The sequence below is a fragment of the Equus quagga genome, chromosome 11 (genome assembly GCF_021613505.1).
Source record: "Equus quagga isolate Etosha38 chromosome 11, UCLA_HA_Equagga_1.0, whole genome shotgun sequence".
In the NCBI taxonomy this organism is placed as follows: Eukaryota; Metazoa; Chordata; class Mammalia; order Perissodactyla; family Equidae; genus Equus; species Equus quagga.
Window position 1 is genome coordinate 41,960,704 of NC_060277.1, and position 27,827 is coordinate 41,988,530.

General features: G+C 40.5%; 1 protein-coding gene across 1 annotated transcript in view; it reads left to right on the forward strand.

Annotated features, from left to right (window-relative positions):
• The window catches only part of RRAGD (Ras related GTP binding D), a 50,440-nt gene extending 31,769 nt beyond the window's left edge, over window positions 1-18,671 (forward strand). The window contains exons 6-7 of the mRNA XM_046675987.1: window positions 3,789-3,937; window positions 9,511-18,671. Coding sequence (XP_046531943.1) covers window positions 3,789-3,937; window positions 9,511-9,662 — 301 coding nt within the window. The 3' untranslated portion in view covers window positions 9,663-18,671. The remainder of the gene's footprint in view (window positions 1-3,788; window positions 3,938-9,510) is intronic.
• Window positions 18,672-27,827: the final 9,156 nt, after the last annotated feature.

A 27,827-nucleotide genomic window follows, 5' to 3' on the forward strand; every position in this document is an offset into this window, starting at 1 on the left:
TCCAATCATTGATGAGGTAAAGTTTTTGTTCATCTTCCTCTTTACTCCCTGACCTGCCTTACACAGCCTCCCTTCAGCTTCTGTGAGAGTCTCAGTCTTGCCATTTCTCTCTTCCACTGGCTGAGAATCCTTTGCCCACTGGGTCAGATTCTCTCTGTTAACTGTTATACACACAGGTATGCACACGGTCCCTTCCATTATGAAATAGGAAAAGTGATGCTTACTCACAGGAATGTAATGAGGATGAAATATCACTAGGCTTGCCCTGGTAGACCCTGGATAAATGTAGCTGCCATTCTTATTCTTATTATTATAAACACTGCTATCTGGCTTTAGAACTAGAGCTTATTTCCCAAGATTACTGCCCTGCAGTATTCTCTTGTTTTTAAACTGCGAGTGGATGACCTTGAAAGAGTCATGGCAGCTGAATGTACCCTGATTACAGTTTAGATTGCTCTCGCAATCAATGAACAGCACAATTAATCTGGCATATATTTCATGATATGCGTAATCATTATTTTGCCATATGGTAATTAGACATAAGTGGTAAGTTGTTCATGTGAATTATGTTAATCAGAGTTACTTTTACCCAGCTAAAACAAACACGGGGAGGGAGGGGCTGGGAGGAGGAGGAGGGAGCTGGGCCTTGCCGTCAGGTTGTTTTTTTGTGGCGGAGTGCAGTGTTCCCGGGAACCCACCCGGTTCAGTAAGAACCAGTCTGGGTCACAAGTGGGGCACGGTTCCTGGGTTTCATCAGCCTGTTTGCTGGAGCGGCAGTGCGCCAGCCCAGTTACCGGCAGGGGGCGGCCGGGGAAGCGCGCAGCGCCCGGGATGCAGGCGGCCCTGTGATTGGAGGTCTCGCTGCCAGTCTCAGCTGCCCGGTGGAGACCGGCAGCCCTAGAGGCGGTGACCTGGGTCTCAGTCGGTCTGCTCGGCAATCTCAGCTGGAGTCCTGCGACGGCCGGTCCGCTCTACGCATAGAAGCACATGCACGCTTTAAAATACATTTCATCTTCTTGTGTTTCATTGCTTTGTAGGTGAAAACTGGAGGAGTAGAACATAGTTGTTGCAGTTGTAAAACCCAACCACTTTCTATCATTTTTTTGTTCTTGTTTGTGTTTCTACTCTGTTTATTGTTTACTTTTTTCTGATTATGAAAGTAATGCGTGCTCATTGCCGAAAATACATAAAAGTGTAAAGAATAAAATTAAAATAGGCCATAATCTCATCACCTAGAGACAGTCACTATTAACATTTTTATGTATTTTATTCTTATTTCTGTGTGTAATTTTTAGGATCATGTGATCACTTTGTATATATAATTTTATATCCTGCTTTTTTTCGTTTAACATTATCACCTAAGATTTTTCCTTTGTTATTAAATGCTGTTAATAAACAACATTTAGTATCTATATATAGTATTATATTTACTTGGAAATTTTAAATGCAGCTTTCTTCATTGGGTAAAAAATTTAAAATGTTTCAGTTTATTGTTCTCAGAACGTTACTTATAAGCAAGAGAAATTCAGTCTAAAAAACAGTAGCTAAAAATACTGCAAAGAAAGCTAAGAATTTTGCTAAAGCATCTTTAACATCTGAGATCCAACACTTCATATAGAGTTTTTCTTTAATGTTTTCACTGATTATAGTGAGTTGAATCCTTTTTTTAAAAAACTAACTTCCACAATTTACTTTTAAGTAGCCATGTGTGTGCCAGTTTAAAATATTCTCAAAACTAAAAACCTACATTTCCTTAAATATACTCTGCAATTCAGACTTTTCATTTAATCTGGTTTGTCACCCTATCCTTGTGATATTTACAAGATTAAAAGCATTAACACTGGGGCTGGCCTCGTGGCCGAGTGGTTGAGTTCGCGTGCTCTGCTGCAGGTGGCCCAGTGTTTCGTTGGTTCGAATCCTGGGCGCGGACATGGCACTGCTCATCGGGCCACACTGAGGTGGCGTCCCACATGCCACAACTAGAAGGACCCACAATGAAGAATATACAACTATGTACTGGGGGGCTTTGGGGAGAAAAAGGATAATTTAAAAAAAAAAATCTTAAAAAAAAAAAAAGCATTAACACTAGTGTGAGGTCCTGGCTCTACCCCCTTATCTTCTTTAACCAAGTTATGTTATTTTCTCCCAGCCATAGTTCCTCAATACTAGCTTGGAGGAATCTTGTGCCAGACAATGGCTAACGCATGCTAAGAACTAAGAATGGTGCCCGTCACATGGTAAATGTTTAGTAAATGCTGGCTCTTATTATATAAAAGTTATAAGGTTTAATACCTGCTAAATTATTATGCTGTATTAATACAATTTAGCACAATTCCAGTTAAGTCAAATTTCTGATCAATTATTCATAAATTTGGGAAGGAAAAATAAATCAAATGTATAAACAGTTTCAGATAAGGGAAAAAGGTACAGGGACGTGCTCTTTGCCTGTGAGGAAAGGATACATAACTCTTTGATTACATCAGTGTCTTCAGAGGGTTCAGTTTTGGTCATAATTGTAATAATAATAATAATGGTTAACATTCATTGTGCATTTTATGTGTTCTCAGTACTCTGCTCAGTGCTATATATGGATTATGTCATTGCATTAGGAAACTTTGAACTAATTACTGTTCGTGTATACAGAGGAGGAAATTGAGGCTCAAAGAATTTACTCAACTCACCCAAGCTCCCACAGTAAGTGAGAGCTGGGATTCAAACGTGAGTCATTGGTGTCTCACACCTTTGCTTAAATAGACCAATATGTCTATTTATCTTTTTATTTTGAAAACATTTCAAACCTATAGAAAATGTGCAAGCATAGTACAATGAATTCCTATATACTTTTCACTGGGATTCATCAATTTTTATCAATTTGTCATATTTGTCCTTCTTCCCTTTTTCTTTTTTTTTTTTTTTTTTCCTTTTTATCCCCAAAGCCCCCCAGGTACATAGTTGTATATTCTTCGTCATGGCATGTGGGACGCTGCCTCAGCGTGGTTTGATGAGCAGTGCCATGTCCGTGCCCAGGATTCGAACCAACGAAACACTGGGCCGCCTGCAGCAGAGCGCACGAACTTAACCACTCAGCCACGGGGCCAGCCCCTCTTTTTCTAATACATGTGTGTACTTGTTTTTGCTGAACCATTTGGGAGTCAGTTGCAGACATCATGATTCTTTGATCCTAGCTGCTTGAGCATCTATTTATTAAGAACAAGGACATTGTCTTACAGGACCATGGTTTAATGATCAGATTACGCATGTTTAACTTGGCTACTCTGTTTTCTCAAATATAGTCCATACTGAAATTTTACCGATGGTCCCAGTTCTGTCTTTTATAGCGGTTCTGTCCCCTGATCTGGAGTCTAGTCCAGCCTTTGGCTGTCAGGTTTCTTGAGGCTTCTTTCGTTTGGAACAGTTCTTCAGCCCATCTGGGGCTTTCATCAGAGCGTGCTTTTGACAGCCTGGCTATTCTGTCGTGAGAACACAAGAAGCCCTTGTGGGCTGCGGAGGGGAGAGAGCAGACTCCATCCCTCACCTGTTTTCCTCTGGCGCCGGAGGGTTGCCTAGCTGCCGCAACAGCCACTCGTTGTGTCAGTGGGAAAGTGACTGCCATACACTGTGTGTATTCTTGTGATTGTGTGTTTCTGACGTCTTTTGCTGAAGGTACTGTAAGTGTAAACTACTTATCGTTATGATTGTCATCCTGTGTGTTAAAGCTGCTCTCTGTCGCTGGGTTACATCGTTCTTTCTCGATGGTCAAATATGTTTTGGTTTCTGTCCCCATTTAGTCTCAAAGAAGATGGAGCAGGAACCCCCTATGACAAGGAATCAACAGCCATTATAAAGCTGAATAATACAACAGTTCTTTATTTAAAAGAGGTGACAAAGTTCCTGGCTCTTGTTTGCTTTGTCAGAGAGGAAAGCTTTGAAAGAAAAGGTAATTTTTTTGTGTGATTTAAATGAAGCATTTCAATTCAGACAAATACTGCCTTTCCTGCTTGTTGAAGGTGGTGGGGACAGCAGTATCCTCCTGCAGTTTCCAGACTTCGGTCACAGGCCCCCTTGGCTGCTGCCCACATCAGTCGAGCTTTTGGGATCCGTGAAGCAGCCTGCCCCCTAGTGATGCAGCCTTGAGGTGGCCACAGAAGCAGGGGCTTGAGCTTTTCTGGGCGTGGAGCTGGCTGGGGCCTTATTGCCAGGCTGTAAAGTCTCCTACCAAGGGGAGGGCCCCCCAGCCGATAGTGAGGGCCGAGGACCTCCCTCTTGGTCCACACCTCTAGAAGGTCTTAGGGACTGGGTGACCTGTTACTTCCCCCCAACTAAAGGAGGGGATGACAGGACTCATACAACATTAAAGCTGGACAATATTAACTTCTGTTCAGCTTTCATACATTAAGTCCTCAAAACACAGGATGGCATCATGATTCCAAAGAGGGAAGACATGAATATACTTAACAAGGTCACCACATATCCTTTTAGGACCAAATTTGGTTTTATTTTAAAACAAAAGCAATTAACCTCATAAAGACACTTGTTTTTCCCCTACTATGTAAACTAGGAAATACCAGTTTACTGACAAGACTAGGGATTTTTTCTAGTAACTAGGGTATGATTTGCCAATTTTTTGGGTAAAAAAATTCCCAAGAAAGTGGCAATAGTAACATTTACTTTTTTTCCTTATAAGCAATACATGTTCGTTATAAAAATACTTTGAAAATTTAGGAAAGTATAAAGAACAAAATAAAACCACTCCATTTCACCATCTAGAGCTAAACCCCATGTTAAATTTCTGGGCTTTTCTTTCTTCCTCCTTTCCTCCCTTCCTCCCTCCCATCTGCTCTTTCTCCCTTCCAACAAAAGTGGGGTCATATTGTCTCTATAGTTTTAAATCTTGATGTTTTCACTTATTTATATCATGAAAATTTTCCTGATTCATTGACCATGAAAACATAATTTAGATTTTTAGAATTTTATTGTTTTTATCACAAAAGTAATAGATGCGTTTAGAAGATTTAGCAATATATAAGCAGAAAAGAAATAGTTATTAAGGGGCTGGCCTGGTGGCTCAGGGGTTAAGTTCACACGTTCCACTTTGGCGACCCAGGGGTCCACCGGTTCCGATCCTGGGTGCACACATGGCACCACGTGGCAAGCCATGCTGTGGCAGGCATCCCACATATAAAGTAGAGGAAGATGGGCGCTGATGTTAGCTCAGGGCCAGTCTTCCTCAGCAAAAAGAGGAGGATTGGCAGCAGGTGTTAGCTTAGGCCTGATCTTCCTCAAAAAAAAAAAAGAAAGAAATAGTTATTGGTAAGCTTTCCACTCAGAAAATCACTCTTAACATTTTCTGCATAACTTTCCAGCCTTTCTTTTATATATATAAAATATATATATATACACATATAAACTATGGGATTGTATGATAAATACTACTTTATAACCTTCCCTTAAATTATTGCAAACATCTTTCCACTTCACTAAATCGTTTTTTACTACATCATTTTAATGATTGTGTTCAATTCTTCTATTTCTAGGAATTTACTTTGTTTCTAGATTTTGATGTTTATTGAATAATCTATGATGACATTCTTTGCTCTAAATATTTGTGTACATTTTTAGTTATTTCCTCAGGAAAAACCTCAACAAATGGAATTCCTTACATCAAAGGGTAGGCACATTTTGGTGGCTTCTAATGCATTTTACCAAAATGTCCTTCAGAAAGATGTTATGGGTTTATGCTACTAAGAGAATGAGTGTGTCCATTTTGCTGTATTCTTATGAATATTGGGTATTAACATTAAAAATTGATCATTGAAAACTGGTATATCATGTAAATTTACATTTCCTTGCTTCTTAATGAAGTTGTGTATTTTTCCTGTATTTACTATTACCAACCAAATTGCCTTATGTGTCCTTGGCCCTCAAAACTTTTAGTTAAATAGTGTTAATATCTTTTATTCCTTATTTTCATCTTGTTGAAAGTAAGAACAGATTATGTAACAGATTCATGGAATTTTGGAGATAGACAGGACGATACCTTTTTTCACCCTCAATTACAGATGATTTTACCCAGGGACGGGAAATGTAAGTGACTTTCTCCCAAGGTCACACCACCAGTGTAGGACAGTCAGGGCTAAAGATTCTGAGGTCTCTCCCCATATAGAATAAGTTGTGTGTAATGTGTTTTAAACCATTATACATGTATTTCCTTGGTTAAAAATATTTCCAGAATTTATATTTGGTATTGGTTTAATATTTCATGTTGATTTTGGAAACTTGGGAAAATAAAATTATGGGGCCGGCTCGGTGGTGCAGCGGTTAAGTGCGCACGTTCCGCTTCTTGGGGGCCCAGGGTTGGCCGGTTTGGATCCTGGGTGCGGACATGGCACTGCTTGGCACGCCATGCTGTGGTAGGCGTCCCACATATAAAATAGAGGAAGATGGGCACGATGTTAGCTCAGGGTCAGGCTTCCTCAGCAAAAAGAGGAGGACTGGCAGTAGTTAGCTCAGGGCTAATCTTCCTCAAAAAAAAAAAAAAAGGAAAATAAAATTAATGCAAATAGTACAACTACAGTCCCAGTACCATCTAGGGTGGCAGCAGGTCCTAAAATTTAGGATACATTAGAATCAACCTAGAGAGCTTGTAATTTGAACTGATTTTAGACTTAACAGAAAAGTTGCAAAACTAGTACATAGTTTACAAATGTTCCTCATCTAGCTTCCCCAAATGTTAACATCTTATATACTGCAGTACAGTTATCAAAACTAGGGAATGAACGTTGCTACAATGCTATCAACATAACTACAGACCTTATTCAAATTTCACCAGATTTTCAAAAAACGTCCTTTTTCTGTTCCAGGATCCCAAATTGATTTAATTGTCATTTCTCCTAGTCTCCTCCAATCCGGGATAGTTCCTTGTCTTTCATGACCTTGACCCTTTTGAAGAGTGCTGATCAATTATTTTGCAGAATATCCCTCAAATTGGTTTGTCTGATGTTTTCACACAGTTAGAATGAGATTATGTACTTTGGCAACAATACCACCCAGAAATGGCGTCATGTCCCTCTCAGAGTGTTGTCTCAAGTGGTTCATGAGGTTGGCGTCTTATTACTGGTGATACTGACTTTGATTTAGTTAACATAGCATCTGCCAGGTTTTTCCACTGGAAAGTTCCTGTCTTTCCTTTTGTAGTTAATACTTTCAAACTGTGCAAATCCTGTTTCTCCTCACTCTTTTGCCCACTCATTTTAACATCCATCTATGGTTGTGGATGTAAATGTAAGCAGGAATTTATCATGTGGATCTTGGGTAAGTTATTGCTAAACTACCTAGGTGGGATCACCTCTGAGGATAGGCAGATTTTGTAGAATTTATTAAACTAACTAGAAACCTAGGTATTAGTTTTAATGTTATGTTATAATTAAGAAATGTAAATAAATAGGCAGACTTAATGTTTAACCCCATCGTGTTAAACTTGTGTGCTTTTTAGGGTGACCACCCATCTCCATTTGCCTGGGACAGAGGGGGTCCTGGGGCAGGAGACCCTCAGTGCTGAAACTGGGGAAGTCCCAGGCAAATGGGATGAGTGGGTCACCCCAGCTATCAGGAAGTTATCTTTAAAAAAGAACTTAATGCTTAGAAATGTGTGGAGTAGCTTAATTTGTTTTTGTTGCGTTAATCTCAAGTGTAGTTGAGTCCTGTTGGTGCTGATAATCACTTGTTGATTAGCGTTTCCTCCTGTTGGTTTCCTTCTGAGTTTTGGTTAATGATCTCCATCACTGCTTTGGCAGAATGCAGAGGGCTGAAAGCAGGTATGTGGTTCTTAGCCTTGGCTGCACATTACAGGCACCTTGGGAAAGGAGGCGGTTAAAAAAATAATGGAAATTTGGGTCCTCCTCCAAATAATTAGAATAGAATTCCTGGGAGAGGCGCCCAGGGTTAGTTAATTTTTTAAAGTTCCCTGGGTGTTTTTTATGTGCAGCTAGGGTTGAGAACCACTGAACTAGAGAAGGATGTTGTGGGACGTGTATGGGAGTGAAGACAGTGCTTATTCTGTTCATGTCTCTGTTCCTGTATTTTCAACTGCCTTTAATAAAAGGGTTGAAAATAAACAGCGAAGTCTTTATATGAATGCTTACTTCCTTTAAAAACCTCAGTTGTGAATTTTCACTTTTAAAGCTCAAAATGTAGCAAGATTGCTGTTACATTTAAAAATATGCAAAGATGAATAAGTTAAGATTTGTCAGGAAGTATCAGTAGGATATGTCTGAAATTTCCCTAGTTGAGTATTTGATTGCACCCTCTTCATGGACCCAAAGTCAAGCTAAGCTTTCTTCCTAAGGCAAATAGGATAGGTAGAGAATTGTGAGGTTGTTCTCACATCTCATATCCAAATTCCCACTAAATAAGGTCATTTCTTTGTTCCTTGTTTATTTCTGGTTACGTTCCCCCTTACTGTCCATTGGTCTTTTCTGGAGGAAATGATTTCCTAGTCTTAGGGCACCTGTGGTCACTAGCGATGCAAAAGCAGCAGAGGGCGCCGCTCAGAGGGTTTCCTGCTCCTGGAAGCGGAGGCTGTGTTTCCTTTCCGCACTTCACCTGCAGTTAGTTGTGACTCCTTTGAAGAATTTCACTCCTTGGCTGGAATCTCGATTCTTTCTTTGGTTGGGGCTTTGGAAGCATCACCTGAGTGGATGGAAACAATTGTTGGGCTAGTTATTTTAATAAGTTTAAAGATAGTAAATAGAACCAACTGACTTATCCTAATAAAGTATGCATGACACTTTTATGAATTAGTGGTGATGATGAAAAATACACTCAAGACTTTGGATTATCTTTTATTCTATTTTTGTACTGCTAATTAATTCCTGAAAACACAAGAAGATTCTCTCCTAGTATTTCTCTGTTTAAAATTTACTTAATATGGAAAAACCGAGTGTGTCATTGGTTGTTGGATTCCTGAGCTCCGAGTTGACCTGAGGTGGCTGTTACCACTCTGAAATCAAGGGCTCTGCTTTCCCGGGGGCTTTACAACAGTGGCTTAAAGAAAGTGATATTCAGTAAATATTGATTGATCGATTACTTGGTTGATACTATGGCTTTGAGGTCTCAGCCACACTCCAAGTCAGGGTCTGCCTCCACTCAGTCACTTTAATAATGCCTTTTGGGGAAAAATAATAATAAATATTTCATTGAAGATATATCCTAATTGTAAGACATCTTTAATTCTGAAAGGTTAAAAAAAAAGTGCAGTTCAGATGGTTCTTCAGATCTTTTGGGTCATAGACACCTTGAAAATGTGGTATATACTCGGGAACCTTTCTTTACTGAAAAATACACATTCAGGAGACTGCCTCCCAGCTGCAGACCTCCCGGGGAAATCTATGGACCTCATGCTAAGGCCGCTCCTCTACTGCCCCCTACTGGCTTGTTTTCGCCATGGCGGACATGGAAAGAGGGAGATTATTTCTATTGGACAATTCTAAATGTTTTTGTTTTCTTCTCCAGGGCTTATTGACTATAATTTTCATTGCTTCCGGAAGGCCATCCATGAAGTTTTTGAGGTGAGGATGAAAGTGGTGAAATCGCGAAAGGTTCAGAATCGGCTGCAGAAGAAAAAAGGAGCCACTCCCAACGGGACCCCTAGGGTGCTGCTGTAGGTGAGGTCTCAGGAGCATCTTTTGAAATCAGACTTTTCAGTGAGGCTGCTGCGCTGTGTTGCACTAGAGGAAGAAGGAGATTGGGACACATGACATATATTTGTTGTAAAAAAAAAAAATTCCTGCAACCCTCTTGATCTTCTCTTTTTTAAATAAAGTAAGCACTTTGAAGCAAAAACTTGTATATTAACAATGAAGTGAAATCCACTGTAATTTCATTACCTAAATGTAAACTTTTATGGTCTGTAGTAGGAAAAATCCTGTGTGAGACCTGCCAGGAACTGTATATATTTTGCACTTTTTCATGTTTTTTTCTCATTGGACTAAACTTTGATAAAACAACTTTTCTAAGCTTTTTTCTGTACTTGGTGTCAAGGACATGTGTACTGTCTCTATATGGCAATCAGAACATCAAAAAGCGATGCATTGGCAATGACTTTTTATAAATTTGGGGATCTTTGCTACCAATTGTTGAGCAAAATCCTTTTTCAGTGGAGCTGGAACAGGTTGGGGCAGCAAGCTCCAGGAGCAATAAGAACTGGCCCCTGCTTATAGCTGGCATAAACAGGAGTTTTGTAGAATAATAGCACCAAATTTATCTAGAAATTTCTATAGCCTTGGCCGTGCTTCCCTACTCAGCAGTTATTACCGAGCTCTTTACCTCAACACACATCTCTATAATCACTTTCTACAGAGAGCTTATTTCTTTTTGCTGCGTTACTGTTCTATATAACCTTTGGGACCACATTTCCAAAACGGTGCCGATCACTGGAAAGAAATAAGAATGTTGCTGAATTGCAGGGTTTCTGATGGCTTGTCTGTACCTGCCACCCAAGCTAAAGTCACATCAGAGGCCACATGGTTTCCCAAATGTAGGTGATTGACAACTGCAGATTTAAAAATATATATATATACAGTTCCATGTGTTTGGCCCCTGTGAAGTGGGCCTGTTATTGTGCAACATTTGAAGTACTTATTTAGGACCGGTTTTTTATTGCTCCATGACCACAAGGAATGTCTCAGATCTCTGCCACAGGGCCTAATCCTGGTGGGCACATTTGTCACCTCTGAGTCATCTCCACTGTGACAGTGGGCCTTGTGGACTCTGCCTGTTGCCACCATATGGTTGAACTAGAGCTCAGCTTGCCAGCAGCTTGCTCTGCTCGGCTGAAAAGCCATCCTGAAAACCCCTGAAGGTCAGCGGACAGAGAGTGGCCACTACATTCAGCATGGTTAGTTATGTATTTGTTTCTGTGAAGTTCTTCCACTCATGTTTACCGTAGACTAACAGCAAGTTAGGACACTCCTAAATCGACCCCCATCCCAAACCATTCCCGGTAGATAATTCTAGGTCCATCCTCAGGGTCACTGCCCTGAGGCATGCTTGTAGGTATTAGATTTTTATTTTCTATTTTTTTAGCAGAGCCTCATAGGGATATCACAGCTGTTCCTAGCAAAATGTATCAAGTTTCTAAAGCAACTTGTCCTTGAAACTATCCCACTTCTTTCTGTGGCTTCTTTCCATCCTCTCTCCTTCTCCCCGAGTCCTAGTCCTCTGAGGCTGGTAACTGCAGTTTAAGAAGGTAGCTGATTGGGGTTTGAAGTTTGAGCCCTCCCAAGGGTCTGTGCATTTTGGAAGGAAATTTCTTAAAAATCGTGAAGGTGCCCTAACTCCCTTCCTTGTGATTCTTATGCAGAAACCTGGGTGGGTAGGACCCCAGGGCTCCAGGGAAGCCTTTTCGCTAATTTCCAGACCTACACCCTGTTGGACCTTTGCCAGTAGGCCTGGTACATGTGGGTTATTCTTATAAATCTAATTCTCTAATATTTTTTACACGATGTTTCTTTTTGAATAAGCAAGTAAAGGATCGCTTTTCTAATGCGACTTTATCCTCCAGATAGCGACACTCGCCTGTCTGGTAAATCACACGTTACTTAGGTATGTATATTATTGTAACCAGGAGGAGCTTCCATTTATAAGCTTGGGTGTATGATGGGTTTTTGTTAAAATGTGCCTTAAAAGCCTATTACTTCAAGAGCAAATGATTCTTTGGGGGAAAGGCAAAATTAATGCTATGGCATAGGACCCAAGTTCATGGTAGTAAGTGCACTCTGATTAATCACACACTAATATATGGATTACTGCCTCAAACCTGTAAGCATGACAATGACCTCTTAGTTAAAGACAGATGTAGGAGTTACGTGTAAGCGTTCAGTTTTGAAGTCTGTGCTATTGGAATTACAAAATCTCTTCAATTCCTTTTGCATTTTATTTTTGATATGGGACTTAGCTTACTGTGACGTGTATGGCCATGTTTAGATCTCAAATCTAGTGCTATGAATACAAAGTCCACATACATGGCTACTGTGACTGCTCTGGAACATTTTTGCTCCTTTTCAAAGGTTGAGAACTTCACTTACAGGTTTCTAGAGCAATTAGAACTTCTCTGTGGAGGGGAGACTGTAAATTATCTTCTTTGCTTATTTTCAGTGATGTAGATCAGTGTGTATGACCAGGGTAAGGGTGTATTTGAAGGAATATAAGTAAAAAACTGGTTGATATTCACACACAGTGTTATTTTGTGAACATAATATATTTTGACCCTTAGATATAAAATGACTAAAAACACAGCAATATTGTCATATACGGGTTATATGCTAACTCTGTTTGAAACATACTCCAGAAAAACAGCTGAACTGTTTTGATTATTAATATACAGTTTGTAGTCAACGTACACGGGCTGTATGTGATTTGTAATCAGGTATGGTATTGTGTTTTACTTTAAGCTGTATGTCATGTGTGACCGTTGTTAAACCATTGCTTTCGAGAATGTTAACTGACAATTTAAAAGCGTGCGTCATGCACTCAGGAGTTGATAAGGCTCTCATTTTATTTCAGGCATATTCATAACTAATCTTTCTGGGAGCAGAACGGTCTCTTTGGTGAAAAGGAAGTAAGGTCCTCATATTTATGAGGTTGTTTACCATACACGCATGTCACTGCTTCGTTGGCCCTGTTGGGTCCCTTTAGTAAAATGTGTTTATCCTGATCTTATGGAAATGAGGATAAATTGCTCTATTTAAATTGGATTCACACTTTTACTTTTTTTTAAATCCTCTTATCTCTCCATATTTTTGATGGGGACATGCCTCTTTTGATTATAGAACTGTAGAACTAGACATCTGTTATTTCAGTAAACTTTAGATATTAATTCTTGCTGCTCTGGCCCTAATCCCTAGCCATCTGGAAATTCTTCTCCAAGAGTTCACCTTACTGTTCCTTACTTGCTTAGTAAGACTGCACTCCATAATGACTTTTACAGATCCCCTAAGAGTGCTCAGAGAAGGCTAGCATTAGATACATGAAATCCTGTTTCTGATCGGAAAACCTCATCTGAAATAATTATTTCCAAGATTCTTAATCAGTGGTGATGTTGAGTTTAGGAGAAAGAAAATGTTATTTTTAACAGAATCGTTTAAGAATAATAAATATCGATTGAGTGCACACAATATGCCACACCACTCTTAAACGCTTTTACATGACTTATCGTCATAAACCCAGGAGGTAGGTACTGTTATCACTCCTCTTTTACAGATGAGGCAACCGAGGCCAAAGAGATGAAATAACTTGGTCAAGATCGTATTACTAGTAAGACACAAGGCCTGGAGTCTGACTCAAGTCCACCCTCTCAACCCTAAGCAGCCTCACCCAACATCCCCTTAAATGCCCTCTTTTCACAAACCTGAAGAGAGTGACTTGAAGTTTGGGATTCACTCCTGCATGGGCTTATGAAGGCTGAAATGCTGGGCTATTTAAAATGCCTTTTCTGATGCAACAATCAATAGGAGCAGTCTTATAAATGTTCTTTACTCAGCGAAGAAAGTCAACAAAGATTATGTTTTTTTTTCCTAATCCATTAAGTAACTCTAGTGCCAAAAATAATATTAACAGAGAGTGTTTAAATATCAGAAGAAAATTTAAATACTTTTTACAGCCATTTGGTTTTTTAAGAAGCCATAGTATATCAAACAGAAAATCGAGAGAGAATAAGCCTTCGATCTTAGCTATATTCAGCCTTTTACCTTGAATTTTTAATATATATAATCATAACTTATAGAAAACAAAATACTGATCTGGATTGAAATTCAAAAAGATACATTTCAATCTTAATCTTTTCTTGAGCTTTAGACCTATATTTAAAATTGCCAGTAGCATGCCTTTACTGGAATCTTCTGTAAGAGGGCCCTCAAATCTAACGTGTCTAAAATTGAACTGGCTTCCTTCTTGCTAAGTCTTCTCCTCTTCCTTCTGTGATGGCATGACTGTCCTCGCTGGCATCCTTTCCAGAAATGTGGGCCTCATCTTGACTTTTCTTTCCTGCACACCTCCTCCATTAATCACCCAGTTCTTTCAGCTCAGCCTTACAAACATCTGTTGAATCTATTCTCTCTGTCTCTTCTGCCACCATCCTGGTTTGGACTGCCATCTCCTCGTTTGGATCTCAATTGCCTCTTAACCATATCTCTGCCTCATCCATCCATCCACTCCATTCTCCGCACAAGACCCAGTGTGACCTTTGTAAAGAACCGTTCTGACCACATCACTCCCTTGCTTAACACCCTTCATAACTCTCCATTCTGGATATCAAACTCCTTAATAAAGTCTGCAAGAACCTGCCTCCCGACCTCCCTCTCCAGCTGTAGCTCATCCTCCCTCAGCAGAGCTGAACCAGCGTGCCTGTACAGTGTGTGGTAAATAAGAGGAATGTGAGTTTTGACTCATTTGTCAGTCATTTTCTGAGGGACATTATAATATTCGTTCATTCAATGATGATTAATAGGACACCTATTATATGCCAGATATTGTGTAAAATCGCTAAAAGACAGCCACTGGAGATGGAAGGATTTTAATATCTAAAAATAACAGAAGATAAACTACTTTAATTTTAGATAGGCCCTTATAGGTGTCAGTTTTTACAACGACAGTTATATAGGACTTCACCACTCCAGCAAAGACCATGGATAGCCATAACTACCATCTGAGAGGTTAAGTTGTTCAGCCAATAGCAGATCAAAAGCTACATTTAATGTTAATTTACTATAAGACTAAATATACTATAAGAAGTAGGCTGTGAAAGTGGAAATGTTTATTGAAGTAGTGCCTTTCCTTATAATTAAGAAAAGAGGTGAATTATCTTACAAGTCAGTTTTAAATGTTAGTTATTTTAATGTTCATACTTTTCTAACTTAATATATATATGAAATCAATATCATTTCCAGAATTAGGCTTAATAAAAAGTTTATTTTACTGTTACTCCTCTTTTCAATCTGTTTCTCCCAGGGACCTATGAGGGCTGCCTAAGGTCGATGTTTATGTTCTCTTAATATGTGGACATGAGGACAGTAGAAGATGTGAGAAGAATCTGATGGTAGAATATAGGCTAACGTAGAGCTTTTTTAGATCATCTAGAATTTTGAAAGGTTGGATGATACTTTAAAATGTGCCAAATTTGGCCCAGCAGGTCCTCAAGCATCTACTTTTATCATAAATTCAACTTAAGTTCAGGCAGTGATCCTGTTTTGGTTGTACCATTAGTATCTTTGCAGATTTTTCTAATAGTCATGGTAAAGTGAAAAAACAGGCTTTAATAGTCCTTATTATAATTTTAAAGATACTTCAAATTGTATCATGTTATTCCAAGGAACAATTCAGTTCCACCAAAACAAACAAATAAATTTAAATTTATTTTCTGTATAAAACATGTTATTAAAAATAAGTAAATAAATAAAAACAAACAAATTAGAAACAAAATCCAAAATGAGATCTTTAAGACTAGTCCAGTAAACACCAGTCAATAGTTTTTCCTTGTAGAATTTTGCATTTTTAGTTTCAGTAAATGATTTAGCAGTTAAAGCTGAGATGGAGTCCAGTCCTCAGTATTCAATCTTGAAAAAATAAACTATCTTAAAAAGCAGAACCGGGCAGCCCTGGAGGCCTCATGGTTAAGTGCAGTGTGTTCCGCTTTGGTAGCTGGGCTTCAGTTCCCAGGCACGGACCCACACTGCCCTGTCAGTGGCCGTGCTGTGCTGGCGGCCCACATCCACAAAACAGAGGAAGATTGGCACAGATGTTCGCTCAGGGCAAATCTTCCTCAGAGGAAAAAAAAAAAAGAACCACCATGTGAACTCAGGCCCAAAGCAATGTTTGAATGGTATGCTTAAAACTGCCCTGAAACAGAACTATAGGACTTAACCCTTTATGAAATCCATTTGAAACTTTTTATTGTTTCGAGCCACAATAAATACAATTCACGTTTCAGCCTATCACACACTCATACTTAGAAATATTACTTTTAAAAAATCCTGTGAAGTGCTATTCTTTCTACATGCAATGCATTCTAGTATTTTTCTCTTTCATTTCCTTTTTTAAAAAGATCTCACAATCCCCTAATGGGTCTTGACCTACAATTTGTAGAGCATTGCTAGGGAACCCATTAGCCAGATCAAAGAAATCTGAGGATTTTCTTTCTAGCCTAAAATATTTTCCTTCTCTCTGTGAATTTTAAGATCTTAACAAACATAGGGGAAATTCTGAGGAAGTTCTTGAGTTTTTCTTTCTTTGGATCAGGGCTTTCTGCTGTGTTTACCAGAGCCGTTTTCCTTGCCTTTGCCCTCCCTCGGATGTTTTTGTCTGCTGGGTTGTACTAGCAGTGGGGGTCCCAGGGGCTGGAGTCCTGAGAGATCCTGTTTTACTATAGACCCTGTCTTTGAATATAGTAAGGAATTAACTTGACTTGGAGTTTGGTGACTCATGAGTTCATATCTAACTTCTGTGGGGTCCTTTGTTAAATCAGATGACGTTGGTCTTATCCGGTATCAAAAATCTGTGTGAGTTTTGCCCTTTTGCGCTATTTTGACACTCCCAAGAACCAGGTGGACAAGGCCCTTCCCCAGGAAAGGGATCTGATCTGCCTCCCAGGGTGGAGGGAGAGATGGAGGAGGACGTGCACTAGCGTCCAGCTGCCCGAGGCCTTGACCGCCTGCTTCCTCAAACTGTACTAAGAATCTGCTGGGACAAGGGGATCTTTCTAGTCCCCCAGAACTGAGAGTCAAAAACCTAAGGCCCTTTCCTTGAATGGCCAACTACAGCAGAGCAATTAACATCTCTGTTTCTTCCATACTAACCCTCACCAGCACTGGAGAATTCCATTACTACGAACTGTTTGTGTTTGCTTCTGGCTTCCATGATTGCCCAAGTCCCTCTGGCTGCTACCCAATTCTCCCTGCCTCTGGCCTTGCGGGGAGCTCACCCCTGTGGTGCCCTGCTTTCATCACCTGGACAGTCAGTTACCGGCAACGAACTCCAGACTTCCAGCCCTCTGTAAGGTGGTCTTGGTAACGAGGCTCTCACTTCCCCTCTATGGGAAGCAGCCAGTAAAGGGGGCGGAGTGGGAGAGACCAGTCCTGTATGTCTTTCCATCTCAGTAGGAGATGAAGGAACTCAGGTTTATAATGGGCAAGAAACGGTGCCACCAATTCCTGTCATACTGTTTCATTTAATGCTCTAGGCCAGTGTTTCCCAAAGTTACCTGATCTTAAGAGTCATCTAGCATGCTTAAAAATGCAAATTCCCTCTCTGCCCAAGTCTTCTTGAATCAGAATCTCTTGGCAGAGTTCTGGGAATCTGTATTTAAATACGCATTCTAGACAATTCTTATAATTTGGGAGACATTGTTTGGGCTGTAGTTATTAAAAGGGATGGGGAAGGGGCATGGTGGAAGGCCAGGATTGGAATCGCCTGGGGAAGCTCTTGTCACTCCTCCACTCCGTAAACACACACACACACACACATGCCACAAGTGTTAGTGTCTTTTTCCAACTTGATTATGTAGCTTTAAAATCTACATTACTTAATTACAGTTTCAGTCTAAATTTTTATGGATGTAAATTAAAAACTCAAAACCATTTATTAATTTAGATATTTAAATACTTATTTACATTTAATGCCACAAGTTATACAAAATCATATTAATTTAGAAAAATTGCTTTTTGCTCAATCAAATCATTTTATTCAAATTCTTCACAGGCGTCTTCTACGGCACGGTCTTTATCATCATTGGAACAACATCTTTAGTCATCTCACAGTTCCCTTGTAGTTATTTAAGATAGAACATGTTTTAAACTGAGTAGGTTAGTTCTCAATGATTCCAAATGAAAAGGACAGGAAAAAAAATTGAGTAGGATGCCGTCAGTGGAGATTTTACTGAGTCTCGAGAACCATTTGTTAAACATTAGGTTAGGGGTTTTTCCCCTTGCAAATTCGCAGTCTCCACAAATAGTTACTTCTTGTATTCTTCTTTTCAATGACTTTTAAAAAAGCCTACTACTAATGATCTCCAATGCTTGTTCTCCAAGGTCATATCCTCAGGAATAATTAATAAGTATGTCTTCACCTTTTCCCCCTGATTTTGTTAGGTGACTCTTATAAGATAGAAAACTGCCATTGCTTGAGTCCTTTCAAGACATATTGTCTTCCTGAATTCTGGCATATATGATATATATATATATATATTTAAGAATATCTGCACCTAAACCCAACTTCAACTTCTGGGAAAGTCAGACTGGCCCAGCTATTTTCTCACGAGATGCTAGAAGGCAGATGGAGTGTGGCATACCTGCACCTTTTGCTTATTTTGTGCTAAAAGAATACATTGTAGGGAAGTCCAAGACTGTTTTTAGAAGTTGATGACTTGGTTATTATTCAGTTCGTCTATCATTGTAAAGTGGATTTTAACAGGAAGCGGTGTAGGGCTGTTTGTTCTAAAGACTTAAATAATATTGCTGAAATGCCCTGTGGCTGCAGAGTTACTCTAAGAAGTTCCATAATTCACGTGTGCACTGAGCATTGTCTGTAGACTGAAGAATGTTTCACATATCAATAACTGTTATTTTTTCTGGAAGTTTGTGGATGCTATAGTGGTGAATAAAATACAAATTTGTTTAAAAGTATTGAACTCATAGTAATTTTTTGTCATTTTGCATTTTCCCATGAAACTGTTCTGAAGGTGGGGAGCAGAATTCTAAGCTCCTCAGGCTAGTTTGTAGGTGACCAAGTTTCATCGATCAGCAAGTGGCTAAAGGGGTCCAGAGAATGACAAATTGGGGTAACAGGATATGGGGACACAAAAGAAAAGGTATAGAGAGAGTGGCAGAGGGACAGTGCTTGGAAGAGCTATTAGGAGAGGACTCAGGAGGGAGGCAGAAGACACACCTGTGCCAGAGCGATCTGCTGGCACACCATGACGTACCTGCTCTTTCACCCGGGGCCAGTAGTTTTATCTTAGTTGCAGGTGTTTCCTCTAGAGCTAAACTTAGCAAATGAAAGATCTCTTGTCAAACTCATCAGTTCGTCAGAACTAAGGAGTAAGGAATAGGAGTATTGTAATTTCTGTTGCTAATTTTAAGAGCACCTTTATTATGAAAGAAATGAAGACATGAAATCCATACAAACAAAGCAAAAAGGTTTCTTTTTCCTCATCCCTAACACCAAGAGCTGCAATTTTGGGGGAGACGCCAGATAATTCAAAGCTATAGTAGCAAACTGGGTCTCCAAGAAAAGACATAATTTTTAAGAAAGCCACAGTAAAATGATTTTTATAAGGGTGTCAACAACTATTTGCTACTGTATTTAGAAAATGCTTCTCTGCTTACTAATGGGAAAAAAACTGTTTTTTTAAAAGATTTTATTTTTCCTTTTTCTCCCCAAAGCCCCCCGGTACATAGTTGTGTATTTTCAGTTGTGGGTCCCTCCAGTTGTGGCATGTGGGACGCCACCTCAGCACGGCCTGATGAGCAGTGCCATGTCCACACCCAGGATTCGAACCGGCAAAACTACCGGCCGCTGAAGCAGAGCATACGAACACAACCACTCGGCCACGGGGCTGGCCTGGGGAAAAACCTTTTAAATGAGGTACTTGTGCTGATGCAGTACAAGTCATCTGGTAGAAGGAACCTACTAAACTAGTATTGTGAGCACTCCCCTGGGTTTCGAACATATGCACTTGATATCTCTCCATGATCCTTTTTTCTGGTGTACAGTATTACAAAGCACGAAAATAGAATGATCAGGTAAGACATATCTTGAACATAGCAGAAACTGAGAAGGAAATATGAAGAGGCAGTTTCTCTCCCGGATCTCTCAGCCGGCCACCAGATTGTAGGCCAAAGCAGAGCCATGAGAGCTGCTGTGCAGTAAGGTTGGGCGTGTGAAAACCAAACTCCTTCCTGGCTGAGATTTTTGTTCAGGTGACCAGAGTTTAATTTTGTGTCCCTGATAATGGCCATCACCTCCTTACAGTAATACGAGCTATATCCCCAGGGGAAACTTAGTCCCGTTTTTCTTATTGACTATTCCAAAGGGGAAACTGTGGGAGAAAAACAATAGGGAAAACTATTGCAGGTGAATTTTTTTAAATAAAAAAGCTCTATTATAAAATACTTAAAGTAATTAATAAAATGTTTACCATAAAGTCCATATATGGCTTTCTGAAGTATTTTTCATTTTTAATTCTCCTCTAGGAACACATTAAGGTAAAATTAGTCAATTCATACTATCAGTCTAAGTGGTAAGAGCACTGCTACTTGCAAAACAAGTAATCCAGTTAGCTGATGACATATTTTTAGTATAAAAAGGTATATACAATGGAATTTCAACTCTGTTAAAATAGCTATGCTTTATAAACAAAGGCTCAAGGTAAATGATGTGGATTAAGGCTGCCCCAGCCAGAGAAGCCCAAGGTGACCTGGCCTAACATGCCAAACTATGTGACCCAGTGGACTTTTTTTTTATGGTATGAATTAGGACTGCCCCAGGGAGAGAAGCCCGGGGCATCCTCACCTGCATGCCGATCTATATGGCCAGATTCGTATCTAAAGTTATATGACCGCACAATAACCAGACCCCATCTGCACTGAAATCATTTAATGACTTTTTGCATCATCTTTTCTTTTTTTCCAGTAAAAATAAGTCATGTACCCATGTCTTATAAAATTAGCCCTAACCCTCAACTCAGGGCAGCAGCAGGAGCTCTGACTGCCCGTGGGTCCTGTCCCCACGCACCAGCTCTGCCTGCCCATGGGACCTGTCCCCATGCCAGCAGGGGCAGCAGCAGGAGCTCTGACTGCCCATGGGTCCCGTCCCCATGCAGAGGCAGCAGCAGGAGCTCTGACCGCCCGTGGGTCCTGTCCCCATGCCAGCGGGGGCAGCAGAAGCAGCGGCAGCAGAAGCTCTGACTGCCCATGGGTCCTGTCCCCATGCTGTTCCACACTATTCTCTAAATAAAAGAGCACTACTGCCAGATCTTGAGAGTCTAAGAAATCTTTCTTTTGACTCCTCGGCTCACCGACCCCGCATCATTTCTGGTGGCCCGTACGGGGAATTGCTTCATCGGCTTGTGAGCTCGAGTTCTGGTAAGTGCCCTTTTCTTCCTTGTGCCTTTCTCTTTTTCAAGGATGGATCTAAATTCACTTCTCCATCGGGAACTTTCTTGGATGGCTGTATGAATCCACGTTTGCTGCCCATGGCTACTCTATGGGGCAAATTGTGGCATTCAGCCTGAAGAGAATCAGTACCTTAAGCCTGAGGGTGATGGAAAATGAATTAATCCATTCCTTCCTGCTCTTTTTCAAGGATGGATCTAGATTCACGGCTCCATCGGGAACTTTCTCGGACAGTTGTATGAATCCACGTTTGCTGACCATGGCTACTCTTTGGGGCAAATTGTGGCATTCAGCTTGAAGAGAATCAGTACCTTAAGCCTCAGGGTGATGGAGAATGAATTAATCCATTCCTTCCTGACTCTATCTCTAATAGACAAATTTTACGTGGGCGCGGGTCGGCCACTTAAGTCATTAGGACGGCCGCCAATCTCCAAGACTCCCGTGGAAGGTTTCTTTTCCTAAGGCTGGATTGGGATCCCTCCCTCTGGCACCTGACCACTCTCTGAACTGCGAGGAAAGTCCCACTCGGGACTCCAGTTCAAGGAAAGTACCAAACTCTAACCTTTGGTGGAGTATGGGAACCCCTTCTTGGGAGAATGGCTCCAGGATGCAATTGGGTAGAATGTCCCCCAGACTGGCGGAAAATTCCTCACTGTCTTTCTCTTTCTCACTGTCTTTGCCCTTTTATCCTGGGGACCATTCGCCAGGCACCTATTACTGTCAGGCAGAATAGGGAAGATGTTCAAGGGATGCCCCTATCATCCCTTGCTACAGGAACTCCATTGGGGGGATTTTCAAGGTAATGGCTCCCTTTTCTCTCTGGGACCATTCACCAGGCACCTATTCCTGCCAGGCAGAATAGGGAAGATGTTCAAGGGATGCCCCCATCATCCCTTGCTACAGGAACCCCAGTGGGGGGATTTTCAAGGTAATGGCTCCTTTTCTTTCTCCTTTTCTCTCGGGGACCATTCACCAGGCCTATGCTGTCAGGCAGAATAGGCACCAGACACCTGTTACTGCCAGGCATAACAGGGAAGGTATACAAGGGATGCAATGCCGGGGGATGCCCCCATCACCTCTTGCTATAGGAACCCCACAGTAGGAACAATGGGTAGGACGCTGCCCTAGGTTCAGGGGGGATTTTTCACGGTAATGGACCCGTTTCTTTTGTCTCTCTTGGAGTTACAATGGCCATTTTCGTCTCCGTTTGAGCTTTGCAACCGGGAAACAAAGAAATCTTTAAAGAGTAAAAGGCTCCACCCCTGGGAGCCCCAACTTTGGGTTTCTGGGCCTGATCACCCCAGCAACCCTAAGTGGGGGTGCCCTTTCTTCCTTCGGGAAGAAAGGCCCCGGGCCATGGTTCCTCATAAAGCTTTGTTTAATTTTCTCTTGCTATTCTGTCTCATGTGAATTTAATTCGTTCTCCAGCCAGACGAACCCCCATATGGGGAGAGGAAATGTCCTCCTCCCCTACAGTTTTGGCGTAGTCAGCAGGATGAAATTTCACTGGCTGTACACTGCTTGCTCCTGGACTGCTGCGGCCGAGAGATCCCGGACCCCTGACGAGAGCCGGCAAGAGGTAAGAGTTCTTACCACGTCAGTCTCCCGGATCTCTGCCGGCAGAGTCCAATGGAAGCAAGAGTGGTGAGTTTTTTGCTCTTCTAAATTTAGATTAGCAGGAGAAAATGTTGGTGAGGCTAGCTTCTTGGATTCAGTGACTCTAGGATTTGAGTACTCACTGGTCGTAGATCCTTTTCCTCCCAGAGATAGACTTTTCCTTATCTCTGTCTTTTTGTTTGTCATAAGACACAGGCATCTCTATAAGCCTGTTGTCTGGGCCTTTTGTCTTGTTCTGTGTCTTGAGAGCTTGGCTTTGTGACCTTTCTGGTCTCCGCCATCGGAGGATGCATGTACCGGCATGCATCTTGGCGGCCAGTCACATAGACTGGGGCTCTGGGAAACTTGACACTCTTTGTCCGGCTGTGTAAGCTCTCGGGGAAGTTTGTCATAAGAGGTCCCAACTGCTTTCATAAGGGGCCTTTGTCGTCTCTTGCCTTAACTTTCTTAGGCTATTGTTGGGAGTGAATTTTCTGCATCTCTTTTGGGGACGCCTCTTTGTCCTTGGTTAAGCTTTGGTTGAGTCGCTGTTAAGATCCTACTCGTCAATTCGGCCTGATCACCCCAGCAACCCTAAGTGGGGGTGCCCTCTCTTGACAATTGACTCATTGAGTATTTTAGTCACCTACTGAGTCGGTTATGAGGGTAGGACACCTGTGATTTATTTTGTGAACTGTCGTGCTAGCGTAGTGTGCCCCAGCACGGGAACTGTTGTGTGACTCTTATCTTGATAACCCTCTGGAAGAGGCCATGAGGGTGAGGTCTGATCTCTTCTTTTCCTTTCTTTGTCTGTTTTGCTCATCATCTCTTCTGTTGTCACCAAGTCAAGGTTAAGTTCAGGCTAGACCTGAGCAGAACCTTGACCTTCTGTAAAATTGGAAAAATAAGCCTTTTGCCAGGGATTTAACTCTCAAACCTGGCTCTGGGAGCCCCAGCCTCCAGCCAGTTCCAGGCCTTTGCCTCCTGCTTCCCTACCTCAACTTTGCTGGCTCAGAGACAAAGTGCCCAGGCTGAGCAGGACTTGACTAAATCTTATAACTATGTCAACACCCGCAATCGGCCTCTGCACACCCGCAATCGGCCTCTGCACCCTTTCTCCAGCTGTTGTCAGTCAGACACTGGCTTTACCGCCACGGGGAAGGCTCCTAAGCATCCCCAGAGACCCACCCTGTGGATGCGTTCTAACTCCATCTGGGAGAAAATTTGAGGGGTTTCTCTGTGCCTTTGTGATGCAGTTGGACAGGTAGATCAACCTGGAATGTAATTTGAGTTACAATCCAGTTTCTGGGAAATCAAGAGCAACTGTCCTTAGAAAATCCTTGCAAGACTGGAAATACAGCTCTAGAGGCAGTTCAGATTCCACCTAGTTCCTTTATCACGAAAAGGATTATCATCTCCCCTCTCCAGGAACTACTATCTAAGCCCATCACTAATTCCTAAGACTGAAGAAAAAAAAAAAAGAAAGAAAGAAAGAAAGAGGAGGGGAGAGGAAAAACAGCCATAAGCGTGCCCTTGCCAAAAATCTAGCATCTTGAGTGTCTCCTCCACAAATATTGGTTAAAAAAAAACAATAGCTGTGCAGTGTCTGTGTACGTATGTCTTATGTATGTTATATGTGTGACATTTTTACCTCCGATGGTATGGCCAAATTAAGAGCCCGGTTTAATTGGCTTAAAGTAAGCGCTTACATAAATTCTAAATGTAGTAGAAATTAATCCAGTGTCTTTCAAGTTAACTTGATGTGAATTAACCTTTGGTAAATGAAAGCTTGTTTAAGTTTGTTGGTTTGATTGAAAATAGTCTTCTTGTCAGAGTTGTCAGTATTTGCATGTGATGCAGGCATGCAGCCTGGGTTTACTAGTCAAATAAGTTCACGTTGTCTGTTAAATTCGTCAGCAAAATAATAGCTTTAAATGATGACCAGTTTTGTCTAATGTCTCGTGAAGTTTTTGTGGGTACAATAACTGTTTTATGGTCTGTATACTTGGGAAAAAAAAAAACAGCTTCCAAATTGTTTTGATAACAATCTTGAGTTTTGCCAAGTTAAGTTAAATGATAAAAATCTGAGCATCTGGGTCATTTTTGGATTGGATAGCACATAAGCATTACAGCTAAACTTATCTAAGTTATCTACTTTTGGCTTCTTATTGCAGAGAGGCTAAAAGTCTTTGGGTCTGTTATTGTAAAGCGGCGTGTTTCTAGAAATTATGAAGTATTTAGAATGCTGATATAAAAGACAATTTGTGATTGCTTACCTTTTAGTGTTTACCAGGGTCTGTTAATGGTTAAAAGTTCTAATTAACATATATAATTAAAGCTACTGGGAATTAATAAGGAAAATAGCTCTGTATTCAAGGAAAGTTAAAATGTATGTTTTCAGTAAAGAGGGTATAAAGAATGGAAGTATTTTTGTTTGATGGGTTAAGAAAGATAAGTTTGTCCTAAAGTACTAGAAAGGAAAAAAGACAGACTTTGGGACAAATTCTGAAGGCAAAAAGAAAGTTGTAGAAGGTTTGTGAAGGAGAAATTCTGAAAGGAGTTTTATACCTGGTCAAGTAGACTAAGATTAGAGTAAATCCAATTAAGTGAATGAGTTTTAATGTTAAAAATAAGTTGGTACAGAAATTAAAATTTGGTTTTCTCTCAAAGCATAATTTTCTTGAACTTTTGGCCTGCTCTAACTCTACCTAAAAGACAGAAAATCTATGTTTTGTTAAAATAATTTCCTATATTCAGAAAGAAAGAGGTCTCTTCTAAAATTTTTTGACGGTGTTGTTTGCTCTTGACTGTCTCTGTTGTCACTTTGAATGGATGCCTGAGCATTGTTTAACAGTGAGTGTTGTTTCCTATTTGAACAAGCATTTTAAAAACTTTTGATATTTTTGACAAGCTTCTCCCTCAAAAATATTCAAATCCTGAATGAAGGCTTTCTTTTGACCTGGTAGATGGAAGAAGAATTTCTCTGAGGATTTTCAGAGGGCCCCTGAGACTTCTCAAAGAAATTTGCTCTCTTCCTATAAGGAGGAAAATACTAAATTACATGGGAAGCATTGTCAAATAAGCGATGATAAACTTTCTTATGTGGTATTACGTGGGTGAATGTTATTAATATACGTGTCTTAACATTATATAGCATTCCTAAAATTCTAATCTGTTCTGGTTATCAGTCATAATTCCAGTTATTATCTTAAAGTGTTATATGTCACAGAAATAGCCAAGTTTCTTTGTCAATTGCCCTTTTGAGTCTTTTGTCCATTTGCAGATAGTTGCTGTTTTACTGTGATGCTTTTTGCTTTTGCAAATATGTTTCGTCTCCAGAGAAATTCCTGGAAAGGATTCTGACACAAGGGTTCTAAACTACAGGTTTCTGATAAACTTTCAGATTGTAAAACTGAACTGGGTAAGAAATTACAGAATTCTAACAGAAATTAAGCTCATAGATCTGCTAACAGAAGATTAAGCTCAAGAACTGATTATACAGGACTGTGTGAACTGATGAGGATGATTATAATTTTTTATGACTTCTGTTTGAAATATTGCTGAGTTTTGATGTTTTGTTTTGTTTTCTCATATTTAAGGAAATCTTTCTCTCTTTTCTGTTATGCTAACTATGACTTACAGCAATTTGGTGAAATTATACATTTATGAGCAAAACTGAAACATTTATCTTTTTCTCCCTACCTGATCCCTCCAGAATTTAGAAACTCTTTGTGAGTGAGCATGGTTATTTCGTGGCAATATAGTTATTTGCATAAGTTCAATAAGAACCTATTCTCCTTATAACAGGACACATTGGTTATCTTACCAAGGCTTTGAGTGGAATGTCATATTTGAGAGAAACATACAGGCTCAGATATGACAACACAGCTTTTCAGGAACAAAGATTGGACATTCTGGAATACAGCCACTTGGAAATATGGGCCTGGTACCTTGTTTACAGAGATTCTGGCAATCTTACCCGGTAAGTAAGGAAGCTTGCTTATCTGGCAGGTGCAAGGAACCTCAGAATATCTTGGAGGACCTCGAGAAGAGAGGAGTCCACCCAAACCTGTAGGTACTGCAGGCGAAATCTGATGGCAAGTCCTTGGCTTGGCTTTTCTGGCCTCGAGAGGCCTTTACAGTTCAATCTGAGATTCCTCATAAAAAATAATTCCAGCAAAGCAGATTTAAAAAAGCCTGTATAATCAATTGGTATTCTTGCTGCACTTATGTAAATAATTGGCAAACCAGTTAATCTTAATTTGGCTATCTTTTGTAAAAATGAGGGTGATTTTAGAGAGAAAAATTATGTTTCAGTAGAAGCTATAGTACGCATTCATGGATATTAGAGTCTAGCTCTTTTCTTCCACAAGATTCATCTATTACTAATCATAATGTCTCCTCGTGGCCGTCTGTCTCTGATACCTGGGAGTTCCCTGGCCACAATCAAACCTTTTCCTTCAATACTACTGCCCAAACACTAACTAGATTTGCCCTGTCACAGGTGGATCATAAACGACAAGTTCCAAAGGTGAAGTCCCCAACTTATCGATACACACAGGATGGACTATATCAAATTTGGGATGAATATATTTGGCTCACTCCTACTAGTGGTCAACTCAGTCAAAAGGCCACTATATGTTGGGAACAAACCAATCACACCTGTGATATGTGGCCTAATAGCACCCGACCTATGGGACAAATTCCCCGTCATATGTGTTCTCATATCATAAGCTTAAAAAACACTGATTGTTTTGGGACTGACTGGGATAGATGGCCCAGAGTATATTGGTTAGCCCCTAATGGCACTCAGTGGCTCCAACTTATGGCCTTGGCTGCCACCTGGATGGATTGGACGATGCACTCTAGGCTTCATGTGGATGCAAGGTAGAACTACATTTACTGTATCTCCTCCTGCTAACCTACCCAACCTGCAACAGTGCTGGACCCGCTCTGTCTTCCACTGGTATGACCATCTTTCCTCAATTTTCCTTCCCCAATTAGGAATCGAAAGTGTCATCTTGCACATGGAAGTCCTAAACAAATTTACTATGAAGGCATTAAATGATA